Source organism: Argiope bruennichi, chromosome 8 (assembly GCF_947563725.1).
Source record: "Argiope bruennichi chromosome 8, qqArgBrue1.1, whole genome shotgun sequence".
Taxonomy (NCBI): Eukaryota; Metazoa; Arthropoda; class Arachnida; order Araneae; family Araneidae; genus Argiope; species Argiope bruennichi.
Genome location: NC_079158.1, coordinates 109,604,495 through 109,617,457, shown reverse-complemented (window position 1 = coordinate 109,617,457; position 12,963 = coordinate 109,604,495). Strand labels below are relative to the sequence as shown.

The following is a 12,963-nucleotide window of genomic DNA, read 5'->3' as shown; positions in this document are numbered from 1 at the left end:
TTTCTTAGATTTTTTTTACTCTACCATGACGAAATGTAGTGTATTTTCCAATGTTGAATCTTTTGGAACGGTGGAAAAAGCGTTTTCGTTGAGATGAATAAGCCAATCCTCCCTTGTTGATGCACTGTCCGGAAAATCCGTGACATTGACAATGTTTCTCTTGGCCAGAGAACCCGACGCAACTAAATTGAGAAATCCCGCTCGTTCATCCGAAGCGAATTGCTGTCAAACCCTTTGGCCTAACTCCACAATTTTGCTGAGGACAGTGTCTGTTCTTTTTTGGCTGTAGGCATGTGGTAAACATCACTTACAAGTTCTGAATGAAAAGGAAAAAAATTAGGAAGACCTTATCGTCTTTTAGTAAGGACGATTTTGCTCTTTTAGTCGGCAGATTTAGATGTGAGCATGTGACAGCTATGACTACTGATTGCTTGTTGTTTTTTAATCCGAGAGTGCGAATGCGTTTTAAAGCAAGTGTGTTGGTGACGATGCCCAACTACATATATCTTTCACTTAACTGAAAAAAAGGATTTTAAATTCATGTTTCCTTTGATACATTTCAGATTTTGTATCAAGACAGGTTAATTAAAAAGAAATATGAACTTCCGGTGTAAAGTTTCCTCCCATTCGGAAGATTATATATATATATATATATCTTAATATATATAAATTACGTGTCACTTTGTTTGTCCGCGATGGACTTCTAAACTACTTAACCGATTTTAATCAAATTTGCACACCGTGTGCAGTTTGATCTAACTTAAAAGATAGGATAGCCCTTTTTTTGAATTTTTAATTAGAATTTTAATTATTAATTAAAAACTAACTTTCCCGCCAAAAAATCTTTATCATTTTTCCCACCGCCAAATGAGTACGGCTTCAGTTTTTTTCCCCAACAGTAATGAGGCTGGGCTTAAGATTTTTCGGCTGATTATTTCAAACGATTATATTTATTTTCTTAATGTTTGATGCTTTCAAAATTAAACATTGTTAATGAATCGATCTTTCAGATTCATTCTGAAGTACTTTTGAATTAAAATAAAACAGAATAAAGGAAATTAAAAATTTTTAATCTGCATAGCGTTACCCCAAATGGCGTAGAAAAACTCACGCATTTGTGTTACCGTAACTGGCGTTGAAAATTCACGTATGTGCATTGTCTTCTGATTGTTGACATGATAACCATTATCAACGGATGATTTAAATTATTTTTAGATTAGTTGCATGTTTTTGTAATTAAATTGTATTTATGTTAGTTATATATTTTTTGTATACGCTAATAGTTTTAAGTACATCGTTTTTTTAGTTTTTTTTTTACCTGTTTTCAACCGATTATTTTAAACTATTCGTTTTATTTTCTTAGTGTTTGATGCATTTAAAATTAAACATTGTTAATTAATCGTTCTGGTCATAATGAATCTGAGAATATTTTGTTGACAAATTCTTGAAATATTACATAAATTAGGAAAGATATTCTTTAGTGCCCATAAAGTTTAAACGCTCATTGACTGTTTTCAGTAATCATATTACAAAAAAATACTTTGTTTCAGTAAAAATATTCTTATATTAATTGCAGATTAATCCTTTCCACCTTAATTTATAGTATACATTCTACGGGAATTAACAGAAAATTAGAGAGATACATATTATGTTATGACTGAAGGCGTTTATAATATTATGAGAGAATTATATGATTATCAAAATTTGATGTTTTAAAATATTTTGATGAAGAAGCTATTAAAGTAGGATTTGCATAAAATATTTAATTATTAAAATTTTAACGAACATTAAGATTGGCGAACCGGCTGGTCACCAAAGGCGGCTATTATATATATATATATAATATATATTTCTGCTTTGTACCGATTTTTCTGTTAAACTAAATTCTAGTGACAAACCACGTTTTATATTACAAAATAAATTCTTATCAGTTTTGGTTTATTCATAATTTAACTCTACTTCCAAGATGAACTTTAAATCATAAATTTCATTTATTTTGGAACCAAATACCCAAAATATAGCAAAACTTACAAAAAATAAATGCTAAAAAAATTTTTTTTTGGTTGAAAAATATAGTGTTTTTTATAGGAGGCTTATAAATCTACGCTGTATCAGATAATTAATTCAAATTAATATCACCTTTATAGAATTATTTAAAAATCTAGACTCCATTCTAATTAAGGTGGAGGACATTTTTAAAAGCGTTGTTTTCTATCTTCGACTGGTGACACCTAGTTTGGGGAGTTAATTATAATTTACAATTTAATTGTCAAATTAAATTTTTTGAAGGCAAATACTGATGTGAGATTCATAAATGATTGTTTATTTAATGGTTTCAATAGGTCAGAAGGCATTATGATCAGCTTTTGCATATCGTTATTGGATAAAATTTTCTAATGACAGTATTACCCCTTTTCTGCATGAGGGAATAGATATATAAATGATGGGACAGTGTAAATTGGGAGAAAACATTTACATAGATTATGCTCGTGAAAATGTAGTTTATCATTGATAACATAGAACATTTTATTCTTCTTCCTACTGAAATATTCTATCCTAAATGGACTTTTGTCCGCATTTCTTACTCTTGGTATCAAATTCATAAAAATTATCGAAGATAATCGATATGAGATTATTTTTTCTGTTCTACAGTTAACTTTCCGCTCTATTTAGGGTAGAAACTCTATTTTTTCCCCTCTCTTGGAATGTTTTGCTAGAAGTAAACTACTAAAACATAAAATTTCTTAAGCCTAAATTTGGAAATTTTAATACATTATTAACGCTGGAAATACGGAGAACCAAAAACAAAATGTTATAAGCTGTGGGAAAATGTTACAGCTTTGAACTGAAAAGCAGAGTAATATTCTATATTTTTTTAAATTTCGGGGAAAAAAATATTGCTGGTAATCACATAAATCTTTAGTGATGTAGATTTGCTCATAAGATGGTGAAAGCTGAATGCTTTTAATAAAAGAAATGAATATTATTTGATTCAGCATTGTTTTTATTCTAGATGTTTTGGATTAGGATAAAATACTATAGAGGCCTTTAAGCGACTCAAGATATTCTGTGCTCTATGTTCAAAACGAGATTTTACTTTATTAGTTTAAATTTCAGCTTTATTTTAGCAGTTTTTCATTAAGAAATAATATAAAAAACTGAAATAATAAAACATCTGATTGAGAGTCGTCTTTATAAGAGTTGATTTTTATTATGTCGCAAATAAAACATCTAATTTAAAAGTAATTTTGAATGGTAAAAAAAATACAGAATATAACAAAACAGCAAGAACTTTTATTCGACTCAATTCTAATATTATATTACAAATCTTGCCCCTCCCACCCCCCTCACCCCCCCCAAAAAAAAAAATTAAAGTCACACAGAACTGTAATAATGAAAAAGCATCGCTTAAATTTATAAATATAAGAATAACGTTTTCAAATTTAATCGATTTTAACTATTTTACTTTATATAAATTCTAATAAACTGTCTTATATAATGCATAAAAAAAAATAAAAGTACAAAATTAAATACCTTAATTAATAAATAGTTACCCCTCCCCCCGCAAGTTCTCGGATATTTCCAAAAGTACCTTAGTGATAGGCAGCTGTCCCGTTTGCGAATTTGATAATCCAGACCTGAGATAATTATGTATCTTCAACACATTAAATGCTGTATCGATATTTATTGATTAATTAATGCTTAATAATCTTTTCATATGAATATTTTGATGACTTAGTTTTGAGCGGAATTTTCAAATGAACTTGAAATAAATGTTTTTTTTTTTTTTTTACTATACAGCATGATATAAATTGGATTCAGTGCGTCATTTACAGTGTTGATAAAACTTTTAACTCTTTTATTTATTTATGTTTGTCTTTCTTAAGCCAAAGGAACCATGAAAAAATAGAAGATAAGCTTTCGAGTTTTATAACTGTGTTTTTTTATTTCGCAATTGTCATGTCCTTTTTTGAAGCATAATTATCTTTAAAGTTAATCGCATTTCATCTTCGCGTGTATCTAAAATATGAAGTCACCATATTCCTAATTAATATAATTTTATAACGTTCATTAAAAAGTTTTTGGAATTTCTATTATGAGTAATGCATTGTTCTTTTTAAAATTATGTTAAACTCTCGATTATCTGGGAGCGGATAATTCGGGAATAAATTATCCAGGAAACTATCGCTAAAAAAACTTAATTACATTAATACAACACATGAACTAAGGACTGATCCAGAATCTATAAGCAATTTATCGCAGGGAGTTCTGGCTTAAGACTGGTGAAATTTTACTTGCGTTTTGGAAGAATCTGATTGTATTAGATGATATTTACGGAATTTTTTGCTTGAAAATCAATAAGAAATTCCATTAAAAAATTTTGTCGGAAATAATACTAGTAAGTGATGAAGAACTTCTTGATTTTTTTAAAACAGCACTTGTGAAGCAAAACATACAGTGTTGGATATTTTAGAAGTGGAGATGAATGTGAAAATATTGACGGCGGAACTCTGCGTGATTAGTTAAACAAATACAATATTTTAGAAATATCGAATGAGGACGAACTCCTATAATCCATTATCGTGATTGTGGAAAATGAACCAATCTTTGCAGAAATGGACTTTATATCAAAGCCGAGTGTGAGTAGCATCTCTGCACTAACACGCGTTGAATATTTTCTTCATCACTTAGAATACCAAGAAAGCAATAGGTAGCATCATTTGACAAAAAAATATTGAAAAAATAAAGCAGATGTGTTTACTGTTTTATTTCAAGCAGCAATGAATTAAACAGACGAAAAAGGTTTTAAATACTGTACTGTTGTATAATTAAATACAAGTATATTATATATTAAATACTAGTATACTATAATAGTAGTGTACCAAGCTCAAAAAATAAGTTATTTTACCTAGACAAAATATTTGTTTTTCCGTTTTAACGATACGTAGTGTATTTTCAGACAACATATAAAGCCAATTAAATTAATGGCCGAACGGACGAGGATGGAAAATAAACCGAGATTATACTCCTCAAGCTTTCATGTCCTATCAGAAGGAGTACAGATGAAAATCACTCATGAAATATTCCCAGATTTTTACAGTACAAAACAAATTTTCTTGTTGCCAAAACCTGATCCAAGAAGTTGTGTGACAATAACAACAAGTTTTCAAAATTTTACCTTTGTGTTGTTTCGAGACTCAAAGCAAAACTGATAGAATTAGCTTTTTTTTAAAGCTTGAAGTGCAAAAACCGAATCATATGCATCTATTTTCTTCACAAAATAATCATGACTTAAAAGAAATTCAATTTGAGATAATAGAAGTTTAACAGAAAAGACAATTTGGGCGATGAAATTCACGACTGCATGTTCTTGTACATTCAATTATATCTTTTATTACTTTTATTTATTTATTAGAAAATAATTATTAATGAGTCTGCTATCTTAAACTTTTCTGCTAATGTACATTAATAGCAATCTCTTATATGGGGAATCTCGTAGGAATTTGTTTTTATTATTGCTTTTTAAAAATTCTTAGATAAAGCATCTATAAATGCAACTAATGATAAAAAAGAGGTGATTCTCTATTTTTACCGTTGATTCTTAAAAGTAATCCACTCATCTTTCCGTTTATTCTTAGAAAAACATTAGTCACATCACACTTAAATAGGCCGGCTTGTCTGCTGAAACTAAGCTAGGCTACTGTATATAATAATTCAAAAAAGAAAAAAGAAGAGCAAAGAAAAACCGCAATATAGTTGAAAAGAAGAAATTTAACCTCCACTTTCTTATTCTTTTATGAAATACTTAGCTGTAGTTACATTTGGAGAAAGAATTCTATGAAGATCGAAAACGTTTTAGGAATTTTTGAGGCTATTTTCTAGGAAACCATTGATGGAAAGTTGTTACAATCTTTCCTTTTCCCAGAACCAAGCTTATAATTAAACGAACTGATATATGATGAAAAATACTAATTGGACACAGTTTTGCAATTTGATATTGAATACCGTTTTATGAATGTTCGATGAACCATTATATATTTGGACAATTTGTAATCTATAATTCAATTTTCCATATTCCTTTGCGTAATAGATTACATTAACTATAAACTAGTAACAAGTTTTGATTAAAAAATGCATCATTCAATTTTTTTGTTATTTTTCACGAACGTGAATATATTTTGAAGTATTTTAAAATTGGGTTTCAGTTGCATAACTTAGCCCAAATTATTATTTTTCTCTTAGTTTCTTTTTCTTTTAATAAAGGAAACTCTCTTGAAAATTGTTTAACTCATCGATCTTGTCTAACAAATATTTACATCATGTTATTAAATTTTACAGTTACGATTTATTCACTGATGAGAACGCTGTATGAATTTATATAGTAGTATGTTCAATTCATTTATTTAGAGAAAGAAAAACTTAATCTCGTCAAAATATAATAATAATCTTCTGCATTTTCGAAAATTTGGTGGTCATTATATTTCTATATATTCCCGAACAGCTACAATTTTATATCTTAGGCAGTTCTTTTATTTTGCATATTTTTTTCAGTTGAAAAAAGAAACTGGTAGGCGAAGATTCAAATGGAAATAGGGTCGAAATTTATTTTTTGAAGAATACAATGAATCTGAAATCTTATTTTCTATACTTTTATTTCATTTGTTTTTGTTATATATGTCGTGGCTGGTTCGTGAGTGCTTTCAAAAAATAGGCAAATAAAAAACTTAATAAATTTATTGCAGATCCGTTCGAGTTACTCTGCTCAGTAACTCCTTCTCCTCCAAGAGTAAACACTCGAATGATATCACTCTTTTAATTACACTCGCGCTAGTGGTCTAGCGCCATCTATGAACGTTTATTTCCTAACGCTTCAAAATCCAATCACTACAATATATATTTAAGCTAAAATTTTAGTTAATTTTTAAGATAATTAAGGATAATCAAGTTACCAAACTATAATTTCATGAAGTGTTTTAGAATATATCACATAAAACATAACTAGTAGAATAACAATGTTATTTCGATCATATATGTCATAATTTGTAAAATAATTTAAGTCCAGATTCTTATCTATCTCATGCATCATTGGTGCATTGCATTATTTTGGCTGGTTCAGTTTTTATAAAAGAATTTAAAAGAATGCTCAAAATAAAGTGGCGCTTCAATGGTACATATTCTACTTATATTCTCGTTTATCACACATATCAATAGTGTATTGTATTATTTTGACTGGTACAATTTTTATAAAAGAATTTAAACAAATGTTCAAAATAAAGTGGCGCTTCAACGGTACATATTATTTTGTTTCGTATTTATGTGGTTCAAAAGTTGAATATGTGAGAACAATTAATCTGAGCAACCGTTTGGTAACAGAGTCAGAAAAAAAATCGTGCACAATAATCATTTATAAATCATTCTAATTGTAAAATGAAAGATTAAACTATATATATTAATTCGAAACTGACTTATTTGAATTGCTAATTGCGGGTTGCTGAAAATAAATTGAAACATTTTATAAAATTTTCTGGATAAGAAATTGAGATTTTGTGCATGAAAAGCTTTAACGATTTACTCTGAAAGTTTTTTTGTTTTCATATGAAAAATTTCTGTCATAAATCATATTGTGATACTCAGAAAAACGTCTGCCAGAAAGATCTCCAGAATTCCTTTAGCAATCCAGACAAATATAATAACAAGTTACTAAAGGAAATATTGTCACTGCCGTCTTTGGTGTAATAGTAACGATGGAGACAAATGGTCCCTGGGATATTTGATCAATAATTACATCTCCCCTAATGACTAGTTGGACCTTACTATCTGCTGAATAAAGTTTGGTGACCCCGACGTCTTGCGTAACCCCTCTCATATTTCACAGTTGGAAGGTTCATCAAATCCATCATTTGCAATTTCAACATGCCCATTCATCGATCTCGTTTGTCGTTCCAACTTTTCCGCCCACCCCATTGGAACACTTTAACGAGACGTGAATTCCTGCTCTGCAGGTGGTGTGTGCATTCATGTCTTATTTCTATTTAGTTTCATGGTAATCGAGTTTCTCTGTGAAAGTGCTCGTTATTACATAAAACCCTTTGACACCATTAGTTTCTTTTCCATGCTCGAAAATTCAATGAGCATTTAATTGGAAAAGGAAATTGGGGAAAAGGTTTGAATTCGATTTGCATGTTTTTGTCCTAGGTCAGTAAAATGTGTACATGACCTTCCACGCCCAAAAATGGCAATTAAGATATCGATATTAGTTTCTTTTTTTCCTTTTTATTTTTGCTTCAATCATGTGACTCATGTGTGAACTTTGCTTCAATCATGTTAAATCAATGAAAAATTTTCTTAAAGCAGGCATACTAATTTTAAATTTTTATTACCACCAATGTATCACGTTTTTATTTTAAGGGCTGAAAATGCGAAGTAATATCCAGGCAAAGCCTTTAATACCTGTTATAGATTTTATTTATTTTGAAAGGCAAATAAATGCCTTATTTAATTAGAAAATAACTTCACCAATATGTTTGAAAACGTGGAAGCGTATTATTATCGTATATTTTCCTTTTAGATAGAGTCCTTAAAGTATTTATATGCACAATGAGGATAAAAATACTTTAACATAATTTATTGTAACAATATAATACATTATTTTATACATTGTCAATGTATAAAAAGATAAATAATTAGGTTCGAAACTGATGCAAAACAAAGAATTGAATTAAAAGAAAATAAGGAATTTTAAGTAAAGACATGATGCTAAATTTAACCTATCTAGTTCGTACTTTTTTCTTTTTTTTAGTTATCATCCTGATTCTCAAACCGAGAGACGAGCAGACAGATTTTCGTCGCCTTCCATATATACCATAGAACTTCAATAAAATCTCAAGATCAAAATTTTTGATGATTGACGTTTTTCTTTTTATAACAATCTTTATTTGAAAAAGTAAAAAGCAAACGATTTCAAATTTTGTCTTCCTAAGTTATAAAATAACAAAAATTCATCTAAATGAATCGTTTTGCGACAGTTATGTGAAAGATTTGAAAGGAAATTTCCATTTATTGTATCTGAACTATTTCAACTAAGATAAAATTTTAGTGATTGAATTGGTAAAAATCGGTATTTAATATGGAAAGTAAACAGCTTTTGCCGCATTTACCTATCTAAAATTTTATATTTTTAGCATGTTTTTATTATCTCACTTTCTTTTCTGTCTGTTTAACTGTTCGATGCAAATTTTGCATAGTATAGTAGATTTTGCATTTCTATAGTAGATTTAAATGATATAATCATTACAATAAGCGTAAATTCGTATATTATGTAATTGAAAGTTGTCTTACACTTTGCTGTAACATTCAGTCTATTTTAACTACTTGAAACTGCGCTTTGAATTTCAAAATTAAATTGGAATGTCGCATTTGACGATTATCACATGATTATAGATGGTCACCATTATGCATTATGAAAGAGAGGAACGTTTTTTTATGAAATATATGCAAATGATGTAAAAAATACACGTTCATTTTCGAAATCAGATTACGAAAATAACATTTCAGTAAGTGAATTTTCTATATTTTCCTGGTCCATCCTTTAAATTTACTAACTTCCCTTTCTTTTTCAGCACTCCACTTCCTATCCACCTATGAAGAGCTACGACGGCAGGCCTTCGTTCTCTCCCATCTATTCCGGGGCCCCTACGTCCCCCAGAACCAGCGACTCATCCTTGGCCCCCTGGAACCGAGTGACCTCTAAGGACTACTACAAGATGAACGGATATTCACTGAAGAGCACTTCAGCCACCAAAAGTGCTCTTGAGCCATCCGCAATACCGCAAGGTAAGCAGATTCTTCTTCTAGCCGACAGATGGCCGAAAAAGCCCTCTTGAAAGGGTTCAGACCTCTTAGGTAAGCGATAGGGGTCTAAAGATGCGATTTGTTTAAAAAACGTTTTATAGCATTGAATGGAGTAATATTATCGATGATTCACACCCTCCAAAAACATACTTTAAACTACGACTTCAGACGAATATGAAAATTCTGTTGATAAAATAAATAAATCAAAAATAGAATGCAGGGCTGTTTATAAAATAAACTTTTTAATGATTTCCATAGATTTTTTAAAAATATTTATTTTTATTAAGCGTTAAACTTCTAACACAATTCATTCAAGTAAAATTTTATTAATAATTTAAGATTATTAAAGTTATCAAAACACATTTTTCAAAAGATTTCTGTTTTTTATCACTATTTTTGCGATATATTTGTCAACTTTAATTGTAGGATTTTTGTAAATAATAATGCTGGTCATTACAAATACATTCAATAATATTGAAAATGTAACTTGTACAGGAAGCGATAAAAAAAAAAAAAAAAAAAAAAAAAAAACACAAATTCAACAAATATCACTCTAAGGGAGAAAAAAAACTATAAATATGTGAATTCAGGATAGTTGCGTACAAATTTAATTGCTACAGATTTATGTTTCTTAAAACAGTAATTATTTGAAACGAAGATAGTTGGCTTTAGTTTTAGCCTGGAGAAATTTCTTTAATATCATTTTTAATTAAAATTTTTTTAATACAATTATGAACACGAAAACAAATCTATATGCGTCTCATTTTTGCTTCATTTTCAATTACATAGTTCAAGAAAATCGTGTCGCTCTTATATTAAAGATTCCAGTTTCGGTAAAAAGTTATTAGAATGTAATGTCATTATTGCCGGGGAAATGTTAGGGGTCATTATGATCAGGTAGCAAGGCCTCGGTCCCGAAATTCCTCCATTAAAGATCCACCATGCATTTGGGCTTGCACACTAAATCTATTTTCGAGAGTCAAACGTCTTTCCGTTGGTGTGGTGCGGAATTTAGAGAGACGATAATTGATTGTGTCATTCTAATTATTGGTCACTATTTATTATTATGAGGTTTGTAGAAAAAATATTTTTAGTATTGCTTCGGCAGGAAAAAGAAAAATAAATAGAAAAGAATCCCGACATATGTTTATAACATTTCTATTGCAACTCAAAATTCTAAAAAGATATATAATAGTCAGTCTTTTAAGTAATAAATAAAGACGTGTGTTAAGATACTTACAAAAATCTCTTATTAAATTTCTGACTAAAATTCTCTTATTAAACCTTACAAAAATTTTTATCTTACAAAACTCTCTCTTATCTTTCAAAAATTCTCTTATTAAAATATGTTTTATAATTTATGGCTCCCAGCTGTTTCAAAATCATTTGAAAGAAATCATTTCCGCAAGAATGCATTAATAATGTCAATATAATAGAATTTCATGGGCATTATAAAACTGGATAGCACGAGCAACTTTAGATGAAAAACGAAAATGCGTTTTGTCGTAAAAATATTCCATAAAGTGGGAAATTATATACTAAGATCTTTCGGCGCTCTTATGTTTATGAAAGATCTGTTCTTAAGTTACAATATCATCGTTTTTACAGCTTCTTTTCTACGAAATTTGTTCGAAAAGGAAAATTTATGATAGATTTATCTTGTTTTATTCCGAAAAAGGCATAAAATGGCTTTTTAAGAGGTAACTGAAGAAGAAAGTTTGTTTACGAGTTAAAGTGATTTTTCTCTTGCCCGTGGATCTTATATAAAAATATGGTAATAAATTACTATTCAAATTTTGCATCGCAATAATTTTTTTAAGCGAAGAATTAATTGTTATTCCTAAGTCATTGGAAAATATATTTTATCTGTTTTGATGTCTGTGTTTTGTGCAATTTCAATTTTTTGGTGATTTATTTTCGATGCAAAGCTATAAATTGAGTTCTTTTAGTGACGAGAATTTATTATTATTTATTTAATTTGTTAATTTTCATTGGAAATTCTTGAAAATTTCATATCGATTAAAAGCATTTTTGCTCTTTTTGGGAATAACTTCTTCATCGAGTATATTTATAAATATGAAATATATTTAAAAAGAACACATTACATGCCATCATAAGGTTAAATAATTATAAAATTCATTTCTTTATTTATTTCGTAACATTTTTATCCCTACTAAATTTTGGATTTCTAATGAGTTTATCATGGAAATAATATACTTCTGCAGTATTAAAAATATTAATGAGACAAAATAAACCATTCTGGCATGTTAGAATACATAATTAGATATCTGTTTGGACTCATTTTATTATTTAAATGTTTGTTAATTTAAAAAAATAATATTATTAAAAATTCAACCATTTTGAAATGATCTTTCTTACTGTAACTATTATTTTATGTGAAAGTGTAGGATTATAGATGCAGCATTTTGTAAAAGTATTTCTTTTCACTATAATTGGATTTTCCTTCCTCTACATGTTTTGTTACCATTATTTACAAAGATTAACAGATATAAATAAATATTCATGTAGTATTTAATTAATGCTAATGTTTGTTAATCTAGAAAATGTGAAATATAGGAATTATAAGATCTGCCATTATCTTTTAAAAGCTAAACTTGGGTTTCTTATTATAAAAATGCATGAAATAATTAAGAAATAACTACATGTTAAAAGATGTTTTTGTTAGTTCTCAATTTTTCTCTTATATTCAAAAAAGATCAAATAATAATTGGAAAATAGTACATTATTCTGCATTCAGTAAGACATTAAAAGAATGTCTCAACAAAATGGAAATAAAGTTGCTTCAAAATTTAATATTATGCCTATTTAATTAAGATTGCATTTATTAAGTAGATATTTATGTTAAAAGTTCAGGAAAAATGTCTGTTAAATTTTTTCAACTTGTTGAATAAGCACAGAATTGAAGTTCGTTTCTCTATTCACCAATTTCGGGATGAATGTTGATTCGACTTTTCGAATATTGCATAATAACTTGTCAGGATGAAAATACAAAATTCTTCTTACATACGTCTTCTATAATTTTTTATAAAGTTTCGTCTTTTAAAGTTAACAATACTTCGGAATATGTTGATCGATCTAAGTTAAACTTGC

General features: G+C 28.6%; 1 protein-coding gene across 1 annotated transcript in view; it reads left to right on the top strand.

Annotated features, from left to right (window-relative positions):
* LOC129981878 (uncharacterized) overlaps nt 1-12,963 on the top strand; it is a 175,114-nt gene that overhangs the window by 114,398 nt on the left and 47,753 nt on the right. The window contains exon 2 of the mRNA XM_056092917.1: nt 9,621-9,834. Coding sequence (XP_055948892.1) covers nt 9,621-9,834 — 214 coding nt within the window. The remainder of the gene's footprint in view (nt 1-9,620; nt 9,835-12,963) is intronic.